Source organism: Protomyctophum parallelum (genome assembly GCF_964188405.1).
Source record: "Protomyctophum parallelum genome assembly, chromosome: 15".
Lineage (NCBI taxonomy): Eukaryota > Metazoa > Chordata > Actinopteri > Myctophiformes > Myctophidae > Protomyctophum > Protomyctophum parallelum.
The window spans coordinates 36190205-36214142 of record NC_139710.1 but is presented as its reverse complement, the minus strand read 5'-3'; the positions used below and the strand labels follow the sequence as shown (position 1 = coordinate 36214142).

Here is a 23938-nt window from a genome sequence, read left to right as displayed (position 1 = left end):
CAGCCAATAATCTACGAGCTGACAACACGGCTTGTAGATTGGCTATTTTCAATACTTTAGCATTTTACGTATATTTTGACAGTGACGATGTGACGAATGTCTTCGTTGTACAAGCATTAAAAGCGGACTAAACCACTATAGCGCTGTCGCTCGTTCGGCCTGTCACCACTCCTTTACCTCCCTGCAACTCCCCCAACGGCTTTATTTACAAACCCCCAATTCTCTAATGGAGTCATGTTCTGCGATGCGCAGTTATCAATTGGAACATTCAGTCTAGATTCAACGAAAACAGAGTTATACCCTGCACTTGAGCGCCATCGCAGGCCTGCGAGACATCTTTGTGCTCTGAAACACACCCAAGAGTCCCCCCCCCCCCTCAAATCGCACCAGCGATCATTGTAATTTCTGATGTAGGAGAGTTTGCAGCCGTTCTAGCTCTAATGCCCTTTTACTCTTTTGTAAATGTACAGTATATTGAAGAAAAAAAATGTCTACACAGCAAGAAAGCGAGAGGGCGTGTCCCTCAGAATGTCAACACAATGGCCCTCTATAATCACAGCCAAAGTACCGTCAGAGGTGCCAGGAGTCTATTTAGAGAGTACAATAAAGGGCCCTGGAGATGTTTGTGGCCAGGGGCCCGGCCGGCTGCTTTGGATGAGTGGTCCCTGGAGTTAGATGAGTGGTCCCTGAGAGTTTGTAGTTGATGAGAGGTCAGTTTAAGATCAAAAGAGAAGGACTGGGGAGGGATGGAGCGAGAGAGAGATTTGTCTCATAAGCTCGGTACTGTATATGTGACAAACCCAGGCTCTCGCTGGCACCAAACAATGACTTTTCCTGCAGTGGAAATCAGAGCCATGGAGTGGGAGTCGGGTCCGACAGTGTGACAGACACACACATGCATATAGGACACGCATGGATAAGCTCAATTGAGGAGGCGCTCCTTTCCCACAATGCATCTCTTTGCGAGTTGCCCACACAGACGTATTCAGCCATGAGTTTACACACACACACACACACACACACACACACACACACACACACACACACACACCTCCGGGCCTTATCTGTGTGCAGTATGGAACAGCTTTTGAAGGCGGTAGGGAGTCGGCCATTGACGGGACACTTAATAATTCTACTGGACAAGCATGAAATTCTCTCTCTCTCTCTCTCTCTCTCTCTCTCTCTCTCTCTCTCTCTCTCTCTCTATCTCTATCTCTCTCTATCTCTCTCTCTCTCTGACTCTCATTCAGTCTGTCTCTGTAATGTCTAGAGTCTGTCTGTCTGTCTGTCTGTCTGTCTGTCTGTCTGTCTGTCTGTCTGTCTGTCTGTCTGTCTGTCTGTCTGTCTGTCTGTCTGTCTGTCTGTCTGTCTGTCTGTCTGTCTGTCTGTCGCTCTAGTTCGAGATACTAAGACTGTAGTTCTCCTCCCACTAAGACTGTAGTTCCCCTCCCACTAGCCTCCAGTTGTTAACCAACTGGGAGACATGGTTCTGCTTGACACAATTGCACACTATAACACACAGTGTTCATTTAACAATGGAGGTGTGAACATGCCGTTTCATTTTTTTGTTCTTGTACATGTAGGTGTGCAAGTCACTGTCGACAGAGCAGATTTTAAAAGCTGCTATTGGAGTGTTGTGTCTAATTACTGAATGTGTTAACGAGAGGATCAAATGGTCCTTAGCCTATTTAGCACTTTGGTGTATGCATTAATGAAATTTTTTTTAAAGAATAAACAATAAAAACAACAAAACTAAAGTTGGCCCAGTAGAGACAGGAGGCGCGTCCCAATAATAATAGTGACATATGATATTATGCAAAAACTTGATACACAGTAAGTCTTTGATTTTCTTTTCTTTTTTTTATGATATAGCTTCAAATTGATATACTGTATTGGTTCAGTTTGACCAACCGTGTTTTGAGAAAACAGGCTTCGAAGGTTCACTTACAGTATGTGGACTCTAACATGTTTAATCATTGGTCGAAAAAAAGTAAATTAATTTTATTTCTTATAGCAGCTTTAGCTCATTTTGGATTAAAAAATAAAACAGTTTCTCTCCTCTCCTGAACAGTTTGACTTTCCGTCATGACTGTCTCTGTAAAGAGTCAAATTCTGTACATGCACTTCTGTGTAATCACCCAAAACCTTTCAAATCAAGCTTGCTTGTTCAGCAACTCTATTCCATTATGCATTAGTCTATATTAGCACTATTCTTTCTCAGCGGTTGCTGCCGTGTCTCTGCTGTCTCGCCGCCAGTGGGGGAAAAAGTAGCCTACTCACATTTTGTTTTACTTAAAGCTGCTAAAATGTCAAAATTTGAAATTTGAAATTTGAAAGATTTTCAGACAGCCAGCAATGGGTACAACGCTGTAGTCTCTGTGACACATCTAGGGGCCGCAATCTGCATTCAAAGATGTTCCTAGAAGCTTTGTCATTGGTCGATTTCCAAAGTTAACAATTTTGGACATACAAGGTTTACATTGACGGAATGTGTGTACATTGACTGTGATAATGACGGATGGCGTTCTGTTAAGTGTATAGTGATCATTCTCAGTCACTCCTCTCTGCATGGTTTATAGTGCTGTGTACTGTATGAAGAGAAAACAATGGCGGCTTTCATTAATCACTTAATGAGTAATGTAATATGATAGAGTAATGCAAGTGTGTGAAATGACTTGTCTTTTTGTTCTCCACTAGTCCCTCAGTAACATTTTAGTCAAATTTGTATTTGTTGACGACATTTTCGCTACATTACAGGTGGTTGCACACCGGACGCGTTTTTTGGAAAACGCAGCTAAAAATCTGCAAAACGCGCTCTGTGTGCAGGTACCTTTAGTCCTAGTTTTAGTCATCATAGTCTTTGAAAATCTTTGGTCTGAACCAAACATTAACACAAAAAGTACTCAAATGCTATACTACCTGTTGTGATCTCTAAATGGACCCTCGGTCTGGTTCTGACAGGCTGGTAGTGTGTGCAGGCTGGGTGGTGTGTGGTTCTGACAGGCTGGTAGTGTGTGCAGGCTGGGTGGAGTGGGTGGTGTGTGGTTCTGACAGGCTGGTAGTGTGTGCAGGCTGGGTGGTGTGTGGTTCTGACAGGCTGGTAGTGTGTGCAGGCTGGGTGGAGTGGGTGGTGTGTGGTTCTGACAGGCTGGTAGTGTGTGCAGGCTGGGTGGTGTGTGGTTCTGACAGGCTGGTAGTGTGTGGCTGTGTGCAGGCTGGGTGGTGTGTGGTTCTGACAGGCTGTTAATGTGTGTAGGCTGGGTGCTGTGTGGTTCTGACAGACAGGTAGTGTGTGCAGGCTGGGTGGTGTCTGGTTCTGACAGACAGGTAGTGTGTGCAGGCTGGGTGGTGTGTGGTTCTGACAGGCTGGTAGTGTGTGCAGGCTGGGTGGTGTGTGGTTCTGACAGGCTGGTAGTGTGTGCATGCTGGGTGGTGTGTGGTTCTGACAGGCTGGTAGTGTGTGCAGGCTGGGTGGTGTCTGGTTCTGACAGACAGGTAGTGTGTGCAGGCTGGGTGGTGTGTGGTTCTGACAGGCTGGTAGTGTGTGCATGCTGGGTAGTGTGTGGTTCTGACAGACAGGTAGTGTGTGCAGGCTGGGTGGTGTGTGGTTCTGACAGACGGGTAGTATGTGGTTCTGGGTGGTGTGTGATAATCCGGTTGAAGTATTCCTTCGGTACGGCGACTGTGGTGGCGGGCCCGGGAGAAACAATAACGCGACATGAGACAGTATCACGCTAAAGGTTCACAAAGTTTATTACACAACAGGGAACATATAGTGCTGGATCATAATGACGTGACAACAAGATATGAGACTAAGATGTCTCTCGTAGCCTATCTATAAAGTAGGCTACAGTACAGGCAGTACACATATCAAGTACACTGTATCTCAAGTTCAAGTACACAGACTTAGATGTACATGCACAACTCATAAGAGTGCCCTTTTTTGTTCTGAAAGAACAATATGGAATATATAATCTGATGCTGTCTTGATACAGTGCGGAAAACGTATGCAATCACATGTCTGTGCCGAAGAACCTATAGCCAATATCACATTGATATTGTCACTTCGTCTCTGTGATATCAATCTATAATAGGAAAATTGCAACCGAGTCCCCCTCCCCATCATCCATTTAATTGGGCGAACACACGCATGCCATGTGAGTAGAGAGAGAAAGATGCAGCAGGCATCTTTCCATTAGAAAAGACAAAAGGCCCCATACCAACAATGCTTTCACATCAGGGGGCCGATGATGCCCCCCGGAGATATAGGGGTAATTACTGCAAAAAAAACAGGCCACTGGAGCCGCGAGTGCAGGACAAAGCAGAACCAGGGACGCCGCAATCAAGGTCAACAAAGTCACCATAATAGCCAGGGTCAAAGTTGTCACCAGGGCTGCAACGCCCAGGGTAGCCAGAACACTCAGCAGGGCAAGGATGCCCAGGCCCCACAACAAGAACGGCCCGGCTCAGCAAAACAAATAGGGCTGCCCACAGAGTAGAGTCCCAGTGCGTCAAATGGTAGTTAGAATTAAGTGGTGCTTCTGGTACATACTATGATGTCGTTTGATTATCAGCAGAACAAATGGTGTTCATATTCATTTTTGGTTGACACGGGCGCTGATCGTTCATCTTTGGCAATGAAGTATTATGATGGTCCGTCTGAGTGTCGCAGTCCCGCCCCCTTGAGAGACCCGGAAAATAAATCCCTCAATTTTCCTCATAGACTTTTCAGAAAGTATTTATTTAAAGACGTTTACGCCGCGGACAAAGCCAACTGTTGTTGTGACAAATCATGACAATAAACACAATGTTTTGGGCCAAACAAAGAATTAGAAAGTAGAAAAAAACGGCAGGTTACAACACTTTTTTTGTTGTTTTTCTTCTTTGTAATTATTTATTTGGTCCAAAATATGTGTTGTTTGTTGTCAGTTTGTTGTCATGATTTGTCACGACTCGAGTTGGCTTCGTACAACGCTTAAAAGGTATTTAAATAAATACTTTGTGAAATGTCCATGGGAAAAATGCATTGGGATTAATTTCCTGGGCCTGGCGTCGTCATGAAAGGGGGCGGGACCGCGATGCTCTATAGACTCTGTGGGAATAGATGGGGCTTCTATCAAATGTCCTAAAACGCATCCATTGGATGTCCGTTCCCAGAATGATCCATCAGTGAACAACACAAGTTTGTTGTGATACCTGCATGCGCCTTTAATCTTATAGGCAGAGACTTGCTTTTTAAACTGGGATGTACGTTAAAATTTGGAAAGAAAGGATTGACATTACACACAGACAACTCATAATACTATACCGGTATACTATTATCATTAAGAAGTGCTCTTTCTCAGTAGGATAAAGCTAATCTTTGAACTGCCCATAGTGTTATTCCGGTCCTGTGCTGGTAAGCACTTTGAGAGGAACCTCAGCTCTGTGCATTAGGGACTCCCCTTTCCTTTGACCCTGGCCTCATTGCCAACAGGGGATACAAGACAGCGCTGAATGGAGTAATGCAGAGTCATGTTGGACAAGGAAGTCTGCGGCGATGTTAAAGCCAATCTACAAGCTCACCCTCCATGCTCGGCTTCCCTCCCCCAAACACGGGCCAGTTGTGTTCAAACATGGACGCTCGACACGGCGAGATGCACCACTGGGGAATTCCAACCCACAACCTCCGCGGTGCACTTTAGCACTGTGCCACCTGAGGGCGCTAAAGGGGCTCTTGGCCTGAAAAATGTCGAAGACTCCTCATTTTGTCTTCTTTTTGATATTTATGTGCTATAATTTGTTGTTTACCTCCTACAGCCTCCTCCAGTAGATTAGAGCGGGGGGTGCGCGCGCGCGTGTGTGTGTGTGTGCATCGTGAGTGTTAGTTGTTTGATGTGTGTGTATAATTTCCTTCAGCATAAAGGATGTAATCAGCTGTAATCAAGCTCATTATGCTCATTGTCACATTGTATAATTGCCTATTTGGACAAGTGGACTTTTTTTTCTCTTTGAGCGCACGTGGGAGTGATTGCTTGCTGTCTCTACGGAGCAAGTGATTTTTCTCACCAACGTGATTTCTTTCCTATCATCAATTTACAATTATGGCCCTTAGCAGATGCTCGAATGCAGAGCGAATTACGAGGCACAATATCGGTACGTAGCATCATCAACCATAGTACACAAACTGCAGGGTAACTGGTGCCATTTAGAGTGCCAAGTACAGTACATTAACTAGGATTCAAAGCTGTTTAGTCATAGTCTTTAGAATAGATGTTCATTTCATTTTAGTCATATTTTAGTCATCTGAAATGTTTTACTGTTAGTCTAGCTTTAGTCTACTAAATATCATGAGAATTCAGTCGACTAAATCTACAGTTGATTTTGTCACCGGAAATGTATTTTGGCGGGCCTTGATGGCACCGTAATGCCTGATTTTACAATTGGTTGCATGCTGAAAATAGCTGATCTACAAGCTCACAAGAGTCACAACGTGTTGCGTTGTCGACCGTGACTTCTACTATAATTATCTTCTCCACTAGTCCCTCCCTAACATTTTAGTCTTGTTTTTATCTGTTGACGAAATTGTCATTATTGCGACTGCAGGTCACATTTACTATGACATTTTGTTGTGTTGGTCACGCACAGGCATGACCATATATGGAGGCATGACCATATATGGGGGGGGGGGGGGGGTATTTTGTTTAGTTTTGTTGTGGCCAGAAATCGGGTGCTGGTTGGCGTCCAATGGTGTGGCATTGATACTGAAATCTGCTGCTGTTCGGATGAGGCAGCACGTGCACACATAGACAATAAATAAAGATGAGAAATGTCTAGCCCCCTGGGTTATACATATACTCCACCACAATATTAAACCACAATAAGCCACACAAAACAACGACGTGTACGTTAAACTGGCTATAGTCACTTAGGTGTGAGGGTTACTAAATTGGGTCAGTGACTGTGGGGTCGCAGATATACAGTCTGACATACAATAGGATACACGTGTGCACAGTAAATAAACAATGTCCTCATGTCCAGAGTTCTTAACCCATTTTGGGCGGGAACCCCTTTTGGTGTTAGCATTATGTTATGCTTTAGCTATTAAAAAATAGCAGATCTACAATCTGTGCCGCGCTACGAGCTTGTAGGTCTGCTTTTTTTTAACGACTGACATAGAAACATAGCTTTTTCAGAAAACTGTCAGGATATAGAAGACATTTTTAGAATCTGATCTCAGGTCAAAATGGGTTAAGTTAACATATTTTGATTTTTACCAGAAAGATAACACCATAAATCACTCACAGTGAGTGACAGACTTCAACACTTGTCAGCCACTTGACAAGTTATTGGCATAGCAGCACACAGCCTTCCCTTTGAGAAGTGTCAGCGTTCTGATACTTTGGACATTTGGTGTGAGGAAAAAACTGTAGAGCCCCTGGTGACTGTATTGGTACTTGAATGATTCAAAAAATCACTCAAATCACATAGTTGTTAATGATGGATTTGAAAAGTATTCTGTGCCTGCTGGCAGTTTGCCACTGATTGGTTTAAGAGGTTTTTGAGATGCCTTCCGGAAACATAGACACACAGACAGTCAGACATACTGTAATCGCTCGCCCGCCTTTGGCCGGCGGAGAGAAAAGATGGTACAGAAACTCAAGTCAGTATGAGGATTCTGAAACGAAATGCAATTGTGTGCATGCTATAATTTGGGTTTTCAGTTTTCCGCATTTGAGATAATGAGTGATTTCAGATGTTTCCACACTCACGCCCAGGCCTCCATATTGAGGAGTAGATCTTTCACAGAAAATAGCAGATGGACGATCGACAAGCAACACGTTGTGGGCTTGTAGATCGGCTATTTTCGGCGAAAGCTTTCTTCCACAATAACGGCGATGCACAGACTGTAAACTTCTACCTCCATTGTGTGCACGGCACGGCAGGACTTTTGGTCTCTGGGTTTTTGCGTTTTGAGGATGGCGTGTTTATTTCTGTAGGCCTCCTATGCCCAGCTTTGTGTGTTTGTGTGAATCATAGCGATCACCCCATAGTGATGATTTGATTGGCTGATCACCCCATATAGCGATGATTTGATTGGCTGATCACCCCATAGCGATGGTGAAAAGTGAGGTGCAAATTGTGATTGGCTGGAATGAGATGATGTATGATGATAAGACACAGGTGTGATTTTAAGACCAGGGCTGAGCCTCAAGTGGTGTCTGGGGACTCCCCTGGGTCCTAGAGGGGGTTCCAGGACCCTGTGATGTCTGGGGACTCCCCTGGGTCCTAGAGGGGGTTCCAGGACCCTGTGATGTCTGGGGACTCCCCTGGGTCCTAGAGGGGGTTCCAGGACCCTGTGGTGTCTGGGGACTCCCCTGGGTCCTAGAGGGGGTTCCAGGACCTTGTGGTGTCTGGGGACTCCCAAGGGTCCTAGAGGGGGTTCCAGGACCCTGCGGTGTCTGGGGACTCCCCTGGGTCCTAGAGGGTTCCAGGACCCTGCGGTGTCTGGGGACTCCCCTGGGTCCTAGAGGGGGTTCCAGGACCCTGTGATGTCTGGGGACTCCCCTGGGTCCTAGAGGGGGTTCCAGGACCCTGTGGTGTCTGGGGACTCCCCTGGGTCCTAGAGGGGGTTCCAGGACCCTGTGGTGTCTGGGGACTCCCCTGGGTCCTAGAGGGGGTTCCAGGACCCTGTGGTGTCCTGGGACTCCCCTGGGTCCTAGAGGGGGTTCCAGGACCCTGTGGTGTCTGGGGACTCCCCTGGGTCCTAGAGGGGGTTCCAGGACCCTGTGGTGTCCTGGGACTCCCCTGGGTCCTAGAGGGGGTTCCAGGACCCTGTGGTGTCTGGGGACTCCCAACGAGCCAGACAGGGGCTCCCCAGCCAAATGATTTATAGTTAGGAACCAAATGGACACTTATACCTACAGGTTTATTTGGACACTCTCAAAGTTAAATTAACTCCAATAATGTTATAATGTACACTGGGGTCCCACACATGGACATTAAATGGGGATGATCCGTGGTCTAAATGCATATCAAATTGACGATCCTTGAAATTAAAATGGTTGACAATCACTGCTATGGCCGTAAAAAAGAAAAAAAAGGGTCCCTGGCATAATCTTTTCAAATAGGGTTCCGCGGTAGCCTGGCTCCAGACCATAGACCCCCACCCACTCCACTGAGCGAACAGCTTCTCAAAGCTTCAGTCTGACTAATCAGCCTAGCTCAGTGAGCTAATACAGTATGTATCCATTTGGGGGTCCTTGACATAGAAAAAAAAGTTTTGAGAACTGTCCATTTAATGAATGGAGGGCGGGGGCGAATTCAAGGTTTCAGGTAAGGAGCTACTGTATATTTAAGTTGTAAGAGTCAAAGTGGGCTTTAGATTCCGCTCGTTCAAGAATAATGTTGTTGATTTTCTGTCTCCCGTGGCGGTTCAATGAGCTCCTCTCTTCTGTTGTTGAGCTTTATGTCCGTGTTTCTACCAGACACCTAAATCTGTTTTATCTATGTGTAATCTGGTGCTTATGTTGAGTCTGTCCTTGTTTATTGACGAGTAAAGGTGTTTCAATTTCAACTCCCTCTGTCTCTCTCTGGCTGGACTGAGATAAAGTGTTCATTGTTGTGCACCAAGCTTTGATGAAAATCTCTCTCTCTGTCTCTGTCTCTCTCTCGCTCTGTCTCTCTCCTCTCAGTAACGAGGAAATTGAAATCGAGACTCCACTCACACTCAAACTCTCTCGCTCTTGAGCCACATTCCTCCCCCAACCTCTAAAGGCTCATACATACTTTTGGTGATAGCACCGCAGTGTAGTTTTTAAAGGGTTGGAAAACTACACCATTACGTCAGTCACGGTAATGATCAGCTATCACCGCGGACACAGACCCATCTCTCTGTTTTCACTATCAGACAAGTCTTTTCACTCTGGAGTTATCACCCCCGTTCACTGATTGGTCTAGAAGTTGGGTAAACCACAGGGAGGCGGGGTCAATCCTTAAGGACATCACCGCGAGTATGATGGCCTCAACTCTTATCACCGTTTTAGGTGATAAGCTATCACCTAAAACTGGAGTATGTATGAGCCTTAACTCTCTCATACTACTCTCATACTAAGCAGCACACAAAAGCATCAAAAGTAGCAGATATACGCGAGCTCAAAATGTACCTCGAAAAGTGGTGCAAAGCAGCACCATGCATTGTGCACTGCAGGAAGGGACGGATTAACCCCCACGAGGGCCCCTGGGCCGGTAATGGCCCCCATAGCGCGTGAGTGCACAAACAAATTGAGTTTTTTCATGTTTTTATCATCTGTTTTACCTAAATTTAACAAAATCAATGGCCAATTTATGGGTCTTAAACCCAGTTCTTCACGATCCAGTTTCCTTGAAGGGCCCCTGAGAGCCACTGGCCCAGTGGCTATTTTGTCCCTGACTGCAGGGACAGTTAAGGCCCATTCATTCTTCACTTTTAGGTGACAAGCAACTCACCTTTTAGGTGATAGATAACCTCATCATACTACTTACCATACTTTTACTATAGAAGTGAATGCCGCCTAAATCTATCGAATCCCATATCTAGTCACAGTTTTTTATAATTCATCTCTCTCTCTCTCTCTCTCTCACTCTCTCTCTCTCTCTCCCCCTCCCCCCCCCCCCCCCCCCCCCCGTATAGGACACAGAGGTTGTCAACACGGCCATCTTGACAGGACGTCGCGTTGCCGTGCCGATCAAGCTGGTTACCGTGGAGACAGATGGGCGTGTGAGAGAGGTGGATGACTCTGTTACCTGCACTTCTACAGATGTGGACGTTGTCAAGGTACGCGCACACGCGCACACGTACACGCACACACACACACACACACACACACACACACACACACACACACACACACACACACACACACACACACACATACTCACACGCACACAAATCCAGGCTGTCTAATAACCTGTGATCATCAGACACTCGTCACTGTCGGCTGTGCTGTGCTTCCTGTGTTGTTGTTGTTGTTGTTGTTAAGTTAGAGGAATTCATGCCATTATCTAGCTGTTGACGTGATGTGATGGACAGACAGACGGGCCTTTTCCTGGGCCCACTTCAGTACAACAACACAATGTGACGCCGACACGGGAGAGTTTAAGTGACAGAAGCGACAGATATAAGAAGCTACAAGTGAGGAGTGGAGGTGAGACGAGGGGAGACGAGGATTAGACGAAAGCAGAATATGAGACGAGACGAGACGAGACGAGAGGAATAACGGAGGAGTGCATAGAGGAGGCGGGGAGAGTAATTCAGAGAAGAGAAGCAGTGGTGTGTTAAAGTGCATTCACTCAAGTATTTATTACACCACCAGGACAATGTTGAGGTATTTGTACTTATACTGGAGTATTTCCAATGTTCAGTGTTTTTACTTTTAAATTTGGGGAGGGGTGAAGAGGAGAGGAGAGGAGAGGAGAGGAGAGGAGAGGAGAGGACAGGACAGGACAGGACAGGACAGGACAGGACAGGACAGGACAGGACAGGACAGGAGAGGAGAGGAGAGGAGAGGAGAGGAGAGGAGAGGAGAGGAGAGGAGAGGAGAGGAGAGGAGAGGAGAGGAGAGGAGAGGGGTGGAGAGGAGAGGAGAGGAGAGGAGAGGAGAGGAGAGGAGAGGAGAGGAGAGGAGAGGAGAGGAGAGGAGAGGAGAGGAGAGGAGAGGAGAGGAGAGGAGAGGAGAGGAGAGGAGAGGGGTGAAGACGAGTGAAGAGGATAAGAGAGGAGAGGAGAGGAGAGGAGAGGAGAGGAGAGGAGAGGAGAGGAGAGGAGAGGAGAGGAGAGGAGAGGAGAGGAGAGGAGAGGAGAGGAGAGGAGAGGAGAGGAGAGGAGAGGGGTGAAGACGAGTGAAGAGGATAGGAGAGGAGAGGAGAGGAGAGGAGAGGAGAGGAGAGGAGAGGAGAGGAGAGGAGAGGAGAGGAGAGGAGAGGAGAGGAGAGGAGAGGAGAGGAGAGGAGAGGAGAGGAGAGGAGAGGGGTGGAGAGGAGAGGAGAGGAGAGGAGAGGGGTGGAGACGAGTGGAGAGGCGTCCTCAGAACCCTCTTTGTATCTTCCTGACGTTTAACTTCAAAACGCCGGAATGAGAAAATCAATAGCAATCTTCCTCGCACTTACTTACTGAGGTTCGCAGCATGGTAATTTCCGACAGTAAATCCGGGACAAGGTGGAAGGCGTGCGTGTCTATATAAACGCATAGTCGGAATGCAAGGTTCAGCGTAATGCGTACTTTAGGTCTACAAGCTTGCATATGAGCTATTTTTATATAAACCGGGACTTTTTTCCTCTTCTCAAGTTCATACTCCGATGTCAATCTCAGTAGGTGTGCAAATAGGACTTATTTATTTTGTATTTCTGTAGCTACAAACACCGGTCGCTTTCTATAATCATGTCGCTGGCTCCCATTGAAAGTGAATGGTAACATGTAGCTTTGTATCTCCGTGCTGCTGGCTCCCATTGAAAGTGAATGGTAACATGTAGCTTTGTATCTTCGTGCTGCTGGCTCCCATTGAAAGTGAATGGTAACATGTAGCTTTGTATCTCCGTGCTGCTGGCTCCCATTGAAAGTGAATAGTAACATGTAGCTTTGTATATCCGTGCTGCTGGCTCCCATTGAAATTTTATGGTAACATGTAGCTTTGTATCTTCGTGCTGCTGGCTCCCATTGAAATGTTATGGTAACATGGAGCTTTGTATCTTTGTGCTGCTGGCTCCCATTGAATAAAATGGAGCTGTGCCAGTTGGGTACTGGCCTACATGGAACGATGCAAAGTCTAAGCGGTGGAAGATGGATGGATGGATGGATGGATCTTTGTATCTGCCCATGTGAGTGCAGCCTTAGTCTCTACCTCTACCTCCCTCCCTCCCTCCCTCTCTCTCTCCTTCCTTGTCCCTCCTGCGGCCTACTGTATAATAAAGGAGAAATCCGAGAAATCCGTCCAAAAAATGATCTTTAACAAGTGGCCCAATGTGACATTGGGCTCAGAGATTGATTGTCCGTGTTGCTCAAGCCACCCCCCCCCCCCCCCATCCCTTGGCCCAGGGCCAGAGCCCAAACGCCAGCCCTTACCCTGACAGTTTCAATATGGAGGTAATTTCCTGTTACAAGGCAACAGGACTCGAGCTGTTTAAATACGATCAATAACAACACAGAGAATGGAAGGAACTCATTCAGCTGGGTGTAATGCCAGCACACTCTGTCTTCTCTCCCTGCGCTCTGTGTGTGCTGTGTGTGTGTGTGTGTGTGTGTGTGTGTGTGTGTGTGTGTGTGTGTGTGAGAGTTTTTGAATGTGTGCGTGCGTGTGTGCGTGTGTGCGTGCGTGCGTGCGTGCGTGCGTGCGTGCGTGCGTGCGTGCGTGCGTGCGAGAAAACAAAGGGGCAGAGGAAGTGAAGTGGTGGTTACTCTCACTTTACAAACACACACACACACACACACACACACACACACACACACACACACACACGCATAACTGCTCGCAGGTACACACGCACACACACACACACACACACACACACACACACACACTCTTGATGGTATGGTGTGTATGCTGGAGACAGCACAATATTGGCAGATAATTCACACCAAAAGCAGAAGAGTCCATTCAGCACTTTAGTTTGGTATCACATCAGAGTGTAAAAATGGCCATAGTTGTCATGAAACAGACCACATATTCCTCTAATCAACCGCTGGCCTTTTCTTATACGTTTATAGAGCAAGCCGTGCGTGAGCGCGTGTTCACACACACACACACACACACACACACACACACACACACACACACACACACACACACACACACATGAGCGCATGCCAGAACACGCTGTTCTATATGAGCTATACAGTGGCATGGGAAGGCATTGGTGGGTTTGCTAGGGGGGGGGGGGTTGCTTGGGAATCTGTTTGAAGGGATTACTGTACATACTGTATACGTTTTACACGGAAGGCCAAACGGGACACACGACAATGGCCCCGGGGGAACGGACGTCACACGGGGACTAACTCCACACCGCAGGTGAACCGAAACACAATCGACACGCGTTATAGGCTATAGAACACCAACAGGGATAATGAGGTGAACCAGATAATCAATAATCACAGGGTCGGGTGAGACGACCATAGAGTGGCGTTTTGAAGCACCCGGAAGAACGCTCTACTCCCGCATCTTTACGGTTTAGGCACCAACATTAACCCATTCAGACCTGATTTAAAAACGAAAGAATATATATTCAAAGATTTACGCCACATTTTTACGATTTTTCAAACATAGCAGACCTACAAGCTCGTATGAGCTTGTAGATCTGCTATTCTTCAATAGCAAAATTATAACATAATGTTTAAAACACCAAAAGGGGTTCCCGCCCAACATGGGTTTTAGCGAAACATGCATGTAGGCTACACATGCACACACACACACACACACACACACACACACACACACACACACACACACACACACACACACACACACACACACACACATACACACACACACACACACACACACACACACACACACACACACACACACACACACACACACACACACACACACACACACACATACATGGACGGACGGAGTGAAAAACATACTTTCCCCATGGCTTTGGCCTGGTGGAGACAACAAACAGAAACGTATCGACCTGGCAGGGATTCCATAGCAGAACAACCACATGTAGTTGTGATATGCAGGTTTTATTGGAAAGAGAAATGCATGTATACATGAACATATAGCTGCATGTACATATCTGCCAAAACGCTAAAACATCATTTAGTTCTTTGACTGCTAATTAGGGCCGGGACTTTAACGCGTTAATTGAGGTCGGCCACGGAACACCTGGCACACGGAACACCTGGCGCAGAGACCTGGAGGCAGATGTAAAAACTACGGGCCACACTTGGGGACAGCTGGAAGTGTTGGCTGAGGATCGAGATGCTTGGAGAACTCTTGTTGACGGCCTAAACCCCAGAAGGGGTAATAGGTGTAAGTAAGTAAAGTAAGTAGAGGCCTGCACAGCCATAGAATCACAACAAGGATATTATTAGAGTTTAGATCAGTGGTTTTCAACCAGTGGTCCTTGAGGCGGTTCCATGGTGGTCCCCAGATAAATGATGGAGAGTTGGTAACCACATAGATAGACCCTTATAGACCATTATAAACCAAATGGTCCATTTGGTTTCATTTTACGCTCTCAAGAGATAATTTATTGTTAAACATCTGCATTGCTTAATTTGCAAGAATTAGAGAATGTAGAAGAATTGTTATTTTGATCAACGTTTGCCAACAGCATGGAATTGTGGACAAAATCTTAACAACCTATTCTTTCGTTTTGGGTCTGAGATAACCTGACGCTGCCAGATCCAAGAAGCTTGCTACACACAGTCTTGGGGAACATGGTTACTCATTACCGCCCCCATCTGGCAGAGTCAGCTTAGGTCTGAGAGGCCTCAGGTCTAAATGGGTAAAACCACAGTGTACCTGTGTCCTTGTTGTATCCGCTGGGGGTGTCAGACATCACCATGTCGAACATGACGGGTCCATGGCCCCCATCACAATCCCAGAACGACCCACCATCAGGTCAACTTTGGTCCCATGAACATCAACCACCAACGGCTCATCGAACACCAGAGCCTCTGTTGTTACAGACGGGGCGGAAAACAGAGAAAATATATAAATGCATCATTTGCTTCCCTTTACAAAAAAAATCACACCTGAACTGAGCGGTGCAACTGTACAGTACTGTACTGTACTGTACTGTACTGTACTGTACTGTACTGTACTGTACTGTACTGTACTGTACTGTACTGTACTGTACTGTACTGTACTGTACTGTACTGTACTGTACTGTACTGTACTGTACTGTACTGTACTGAATACACACAGGTGCGGGATGTTTTTAAAATTCTGTATTTCACCCACTTCCTTACACCTGTGAACCTGTGATGTTGATGGGAACGAAGGATGGATCCACTGTAGATGGCACATACAGTAGGCTACAGATAGGGTAGGACGGATGGATCTACTGTAGATGTAGGATGGATGGATCTACTGTAGATGTAGGATGGTTGGATCTACTGTAGATGTAGGATGGTTGGATCTACTGTAGATGTAGGACGGATGGATCTACTGCAGATGTAGGATGGTTGGATCTACTGTAGATGTAGGACGGATGGATCTACTGCAGATGTAGGATGGTTGGATCTACTGTAGATGTAGGATGGATGGATCTACTGCAGATGTAGGACGGATGGATCTACTGCAGATGTAGGATGGATGGATCTACTGTAGATGTAGGATGGATGGATCTACTGTAGATGTAGGATGGATGGATCTACTGTAGATGTAGGATGGATGGATCTACTGCAGATGTAGGATGGATGGATCTACTGTAGATGTAGGATGGATGGATCTACTGCAGATGTAGGATGGATGGATCTACTGTAGATGTAGGATGGATGGATCTACTGCAGATGTAGGATGGATGGATCTACTGCAGATGTAGGATGGATGGATCTACTGTAGATGTAGGATGGATGGATCTACTGTAGATGTAGGATGGATGGATCTACTGTAGATGTAGGATGGATGGATCTACTGCAGATGTAGGATGGATGGATCTACTGTAGATGTAGGATGGATGGATCTACTGTAGATGTAGGATGGATGGATCTACTGTAGATGTAGGACGGATGGAACTACTGTAGATGTAGGATGGATGGATCTACTGCAGATGTAGGATGGATGGATCTACTGCAGATGTAGGATGGTTGGATCTACTGTAGATGTAGGATGGATTGATCTACTGTAGATGTAGGATGGATGGATCTACTGTAGATGTAGGATGGATGGATCTACTGTAGATGTAGGATGGATGGAACTACTGTAGATGTAGGATGGATGGATCTACTGCAGATGTAGGATGGATGGATCTACTGCAGATGTAGGATGGATGGATCTACTGCAGATGTAGGATGGATGGATCTACTGTAGATGTAGGATGGATGGATCTACTGCAGATGTAGGATGGATGGATCTACTGTAGATGTAGGATGGATGGATCTACTGCAGATGTAGGATGGATGGATCTACTGTAGATGTAGGATGGATGGATCTACTGCAGATGTAGGATGGATGGATCTACTGTAGATGTAGGATGGATGGATCTACTGCAGATGTAGGATGGATGGATCTACTGTAGATGTAGGATGGATGGATCTACTGCAGATGTAGGATGGATGGATCTACTGCAGATGTAGGATGGATGGATCTACTGTAGATGTAGGATGGATGGATCTACTGCAGATGTAGGATGGATGGATCTACTGTAGATGTAGGATGGATGGATCTACTGTAGATGTAGGATGGATGGATCTACTGCAGATGTAGGATGGATGGATCTACTGTAGATGGCACAGATAGGGTAGGTGAATAATTCGTACCTGGGGATGGTAATGGATGGGCCTCCACTGTGGCCCTCGGCCCACTGAGGACACAGCACACGGTCCAGATGAGGAGAACAGCAGCAGCAGCCATCTTCAATCTGTAATACACACCAGGTCATTAGGCCATTGTGCGTGCGTGTAGTTACAGTCTATGACTTCTGTCCTATTATAATATAACACTTCTAATATTACTATACATTTTATCACACGGCTTGGTTGAATTCTTGATTCTGATTGGTCACTCCTGAATTCAGTGGTCTGTTATTTCTTGATAATAGTGACCGCTCTGCTCTATAACAGACCGATGCCTAATCAAAGCCTTGGAGCACCTGCTGCGCCCCGCTTGATTTACTGCTGTTTCCAACAGGACAGTCATTTACAGCTAAATATTGCTCTCAAAAATGTTTTTGAAAACATTTGAGCGAGGAGTAGACCTGAAGACCTGCAGAGAGAACGACAGAAAATGATCTTCACAAACTGTCAAGCTTAAGGAAAATCCAGCGAATATTCTGGCCCAAAACCATCTCCAACCAACACCTTCTTGATATGTGTAAAGAAAACATGGATACCATCCTTATGAGAAGGCGGTGGAAATTGATTGGGCATGTAATACGTAGAGAACAAGGCAACATCACCAAAACTGCACTTCACTGGACACCAGAGGGCAAACGCAAAAGAGGCCGACCCAAGAACACCTGGCGTAGGACAGTGGAGGGAAGTTGAGGGAGTTGAAGACCCTGCATCACACCTGGGGATCTATAAAGACGCTGGCCCAGGACAGACTGAAGTGGAGATCCTTTGTTGCTGCCCTACATGCCAGCCGGCATAAAGGGCAGTAAGTAAGTAAGTAAGCTGCTGCAGTGATTACTGCTGCTGCGGTGTCTCTAACTAAGCTAAGCGGGCATCAGTAACAACAGTGTAATCAGTTGTGATATGCCTTCATAAGACTTAGAGGATTTTAATTGAAAAACTATTTACAATGTATATAGGCTTTTAGCTAGCTTATTTACAATAAGCAAGGAAATCACAGATACATCAAATACAGAGACAGTGTAGTGCCTCAGTAAACTATAGGATCACATAAACCAAGAACCTTGCAGTCTAAACACTAATACGGTCCAAATTGGAGCGTGATGATGAAGGCTCTTTAGGCGAAACGCGCTGCCCGTTATTTAATCTCTGTCAAGCTAAAAGCCATGACTATAAATAAAGTATTTTTAAACCATTCTGGACGGGAATCCCTTTTGGTGTTTTAAGCATTATGTTATACTTTAGCTATTTAAAAATAGCAGATCCACAAGATCGTAGCGTGGCACTCAGTGTTTGAAAAACCGTGAACATGTGGCACAAATCTTCTTTCAGAGCGAACTCAAATCTTTGCTTCTGGAACAACATATTTTCAGATCGGAAACATAGGGTTTTCAGAAACTTTCAGATTTAGAAGTCATGTTGTACCACTTCTAACGGCAGAAATACAAATCCTGATAAAATATAGATAATAATTAACATAATAATCACTATAAGAAGACCTAAACATATACATGTATTATACATAAGAACTAGTCTAGATTGCTGTACCTACCTTGGTTTGGCTAAGATGGGTGTGGATCAAGGTTGGCTGGAGATGGAGAGTTATATACAGTAGCATAAACACACACACACACACACACGCGCGCGCACGCATGCACACACACACACACACACACACACACACACACACACACTGAACTTGAACATGATCTTCATGTGAACGGGATCTTGGACGGGGACCATTGGACAGTCCATATCTCATATCAACCGGTGTTTATTTAACCCATTTTGACCTGAGATCAGATTCTAAAAATGTCTTCTACATCCTGACAGTTTTCTGAAAAAGCTATGTTTCTGTCAGTCGTTCTTCGATTTTTCAAAAATAGCAGACCTACAAGCTCGTAGCGCGCCACTCGGTGGCGCGCTATGAGCTTGTAGATCTGCTATTTTTCAATAGCTAAAGCATAACATAATGCTAACACCAAAAGGGGTTCCCGCCCCAAAATGGGTTAATCTTCCCTTTGTGCATTTTGCGATTATCGCCACTGTCGGGCGGGAACCTTTTATGTCCTAAAGCAGCGCTTTAAAGCAGCGCTTTTCAGCTAAATGGTGGAACGTTGGTAACCAAATGGACCCTTATAGATGTTTAACCCTTCCGGGTCCATTTGGTTTCATTTGACATTTGATTTAAAATTATTGTTAAACAATGCATTACTTAATTTACAAGAAGTCTACACAATAATTGTTATTTTTACCTGTTGCCTCTCCTATGGTACCGACCGAAATCAATACAGCATGGAATTGTGGCAAAACTTTATCCGACGATAACAGAATATCCCTTAGTTTTAGGTCTGAGAGGCTAAATATAATCTCGGTGGTCCGTGGCTCAAATACCCAATAAATAATGAACCTTGACAGGAAAAGGGTTGAAAACCACTGTCCTAAAGCGTTTGTTTATTCTTCAGAAAATGTCTTCCAATCGATCCAGTTACTAAAGTTAAACAGACACAGACACACTTAACCACTTTTACTTTCACCTAAAATACTTTTTACGTTTTAAGCAAAACTATTGCATATCTACAAACTCACGACACACTGCTACGTCAGCATTTAGATCTGCTATTATTGCTATAATTGTGCTGTGACACTGTAGTGAGATACAAGGTTTTTGCCTGAGAGCGACATTATTCTTCACATGGAGCTAATTTTTCTCTCTTTGTCTCTTCCTCTCTCTTTCTTCTGAGAACCTTGAGACTGACCAAGATGTTGTCGCAGGTGACGATGAGCAAAATAACCCATTTTGGGCGGAACCCCTTTTGGTGTTAGCATCAGGTCATGCTTTAGCTATTTTTGAAGAATCAAAGAACCACTGACATTTTCAGAAAACTCTCAGGATGTAGAAGACATTTTTAGAATCTGATCTCAGGTCAGAATGGGATAAAGAGCATTGAAAGCGACACCGTCTTCACTGTTGTCCCTTTTGTTCCAGATATGGGCCAGATCCGTTGACCCAATAAATCTCCAACAATGAACTGTACAAAATAATACTCTTTATTGTCCCGAAGGATATTCGTCTTCACAGGTCTGTTCCAACACCAGTGTTGTTTTTGGCAGCAGATTTCTATTTTAGTTTAGTCATAGTCTTTGGATTGAAACTTCATTTAGTTTTAGTCACATTTTAGTCACCTGGAATGTCTTAGTGTTAGTCTAGTTTTAGTCGACTAAATGTCATAAGATTTTAGTCGACTAAATCTACAGTTGATTTAGTCAACTAAAATGTATTTTGGCGGGTCTTGATGCTGTCGTAATGAGTGTTTTTACACTTGCTGAAAATAGCCGATCTAGGCTCACAACGCGTTGCTTTGCGACGCGTTGTGAGCTTATAGATCAGCTATTTTCAGCATACAACCAAGTGTAAAATGACTTATACTGGATCTCTTGTCCACTAGTCCCTTCCTAACATTTTAGTCTAGTTTGTATTTGTCAACGAAATTGTCAGTATATCTAGTCTTAGTATTAGTCATCATAGCTTAGTTTTCATTTAGTTTCCATTTGTTTTTGTCAGTGAAAATAGGTAGTCCAACACCCACATGAGAAAAAGACAAGACACACCAAAACATGAGGTCCCCACTGTATTCAGTGGGCTGGGGGGACAACACTCCTATACTAAAATGGACCATTTTCCACGGCAAGGTTCTGTATCTTTGTCCAGATGGCATGAGGTTAAACAAAGCGATACAGAGGATGATCAGCGTCATTTGATATTGAAAGTGCTAACCGTCTGATGGACCTATTGTTCATATCAGAAAGTGTGGGTGTGGGAAGTCCGATGGTCTTATACATTTATATACATTTTGTTGGTTGCCCTATATGACCTCACTATACGTCCTTACATCATCATTCACTGCTTCACTTCTCTCATTTACATCAACACTCTGTTGCTTGATGTCGTGGAGATTTCAGTTTTCTCATGTTACACCCGACAGTTCTTCATAGTTCTTCATTTCTCTGCTGCGTGCCCCTTTCGTGACCTCTCTGCAGAGCAACTGCTTGGATACGAGGCTCTGTTCTCTGAGGAGCAGCTTTATTGCACAAGACTGGTACTGTACAGCAGTCTCCCACTGGTCTCTCTGTCTCCATAGACTGGTACTGTACAGCAGTCTCCCACTGTTCTCTCTGTCTCCATAGACTGGTACTGTACAGAAGTCTCCCACTGGTCTCTCTGTCTCCATAGACTGGTACTGTACAGCAGTCTCCCACTGTTCTCTCTGTCTCCATAGACTAGTACTGTACAGCAGTCTCCCACTGTTCTCTCTGTCTCCATAGACTGGTACTGTACAGCAGTCTCCCACTGTTCTCTCTGTCTCCATAGACTGGTACTGTACAGCAGTCTCCCACTGTTCTCTCTGTCTCCATAGACTGGTACTGTACAGCAGTCTCCCACTGTTCTCTCTGTCTCCATAGACTAGTACTGTACAGCAGTCTCCCACTGTTCTCTCTGTCTCCATAGACTGGTACTGTACAGCAGTCTCCCACTGGTCTCTCTGTCTCCATAGACTGGTACTGTACAGCAGTCTCCCACTGTTCTCTCTGTCTCCATAGACTGGTACTGTACAGCAGTCTCCCACTGGTCTCTCTGTCTCCATAGACTGGTACTGTACATCAGTCTCCCACTGTTCTCTCTGTCTCCATAGACTGGTACTGTACAGCAGTATCCCACTGTTCTCTCTGTCTCCATAGACTGGTACTGTACAGCAGTATCTCACTGGTCTCTCTGTCTCCATAGACTGGTACTGTACAGCAGTATCCCACTGTTCTCTCTGTCTCCATAGACTAGTACTGTACAGCAGTCTCCCACTGTTCTCTCTGTCTCCATAGACTGGTACTGTACAGCAGTCTCCCACTGTTCTCTCTGTCTCCATAGACTGGTACTGTACAGCAGTCTCCCACTGTTCTCTCTGTCTCCATAGACTGGTACTGTACAGCAGTCTCCCACTGTTCTCTCTGTCTCCATAGACTAGTACTGTACAGCAGTCTCCCACTGTTCTCTCTGTCTCCATAGACTGGTACTGTACAGCAGTCTCCCACTGTTCTCTCTGTCTCCATAGACTGGTACTGTACAGCAGTCTCCCACTGTTCTCTCTGTCTCCATAGACTGGTACTGTACAGCAGTATCCCACTGGTCTCTCTGTCTCCATAGACTGGTACTGTACAGCAGTATCCCACTGGTCTCTCTGTCTCCAGCAGCACAGCAGATTCACACTTTAAATATTGTACCACTCTAGGCCTGATGAATGGTGCGGCCTCCGTTGGGAATAGCCCCGACTCATACAAATCTAACAAACCTGTTGACCACACACTCACACACGCACAAACACGCACATGCACACGCACATGCACACGCACACACAGTGACACACTCATTAGGAGCACTCATTTCTCTGCGTCCTCACCTTGTGCCAAGTGAGATGAGGACAGGACAGACAGGAGGATGTTGTTTTGTTCATGAACATAGCAAGTAAACACCATGCAGCGTCACGACTCCCTACTGTATGACACACGCAAGTAAACATCCCAGCGTCACGACTCTCTACTGTATGACACACGCGAGCGAGCATGTGCAACACATCGGGTTGCAGCAGTAATTGGTTCTTGTGTAGATGCAAATTCCTTTAGCTATGACATCAATAATTGATTTTGACAAAGAGGAAGTGCAGTAGGGTGTGTGTGTGTGTGTGTGTGTGTGTGTGTGTGTGTGTGTGTGTGTGTGTGTGTGTGTGTGTGTGTGTGTGTGTGTGTGTGTGTGTGTGTGTGTGTGTGTGCGCACGTGCGTGTGCGTGTGCGTGAGAGAGAGTGAGAGGATATAGAAACAAATCAGATTAGGAATTGATCCATGCCGTTTAATGAACAAGCTGCTGAGTTTGTCACACCTCGATGTGATCTCTCTTTCACTCTCTTACGCACACACACACACACACACACACACACACACACACACACACACACACGGTCAACTCGGGGGCCGTCGTTACAAGGACAGTGTCCTCTTGAATGAATGATGGGGGAGTAAAGCTTTTCCAGTTTGACCGTTTCCAAAAGTCGAGCTAGGCGGATGCATCCGTCTGTTTTGGTTATACTTATGTGCTTGTTTATCGTGACCACAATGTTAACAACAATTCATGTATAGATAATATTTTGACAGATAGTTTACCTGGTATCCTATAGTTTCAATGTACATGTTCTTATGTTGAACAGCGGAAAGAAGGGCTGCGTGGGTCCGTAATTATCATTCCCTTATAGTAGTAAGCTGTCATCCAATAAAGTATTAGAAAACAGGTGAACTTAACCCATTTAGAGACCCGCGATGCCGATTCTACAAAATGTCATTTCTGAAAGACCTGGGTTTCTACTGTATGTCAGTGCTTCTCAGACTATTACATGTCAAAGGAGCCCCAAAAA

General features: G+C 45.4%; 1 protein-coding gene across 1 annotated transcript in view; it reads left to right on the top strand.

Annotated features, from left to right (window-relative positions):
* LOC310871824 (transmembrane protein 132C) overlaps positions 1-23938 on the top strand; it is a gene marked incomplete at both ends in the record, with an annotated part of 100773 nt that overhangs the window by 10278 nt on the left and 66557 nt on the right. Inside the window, one exon of the mRNA XM_083783459.1 lies at positions 10652-10795. Coding sequence (XP_083639585.1) covers positions 10652-10795 — 144 coding nt within the window. The remainder of the gene's footprint in view (positions 1-10651; positions 10796-23938) is intronic.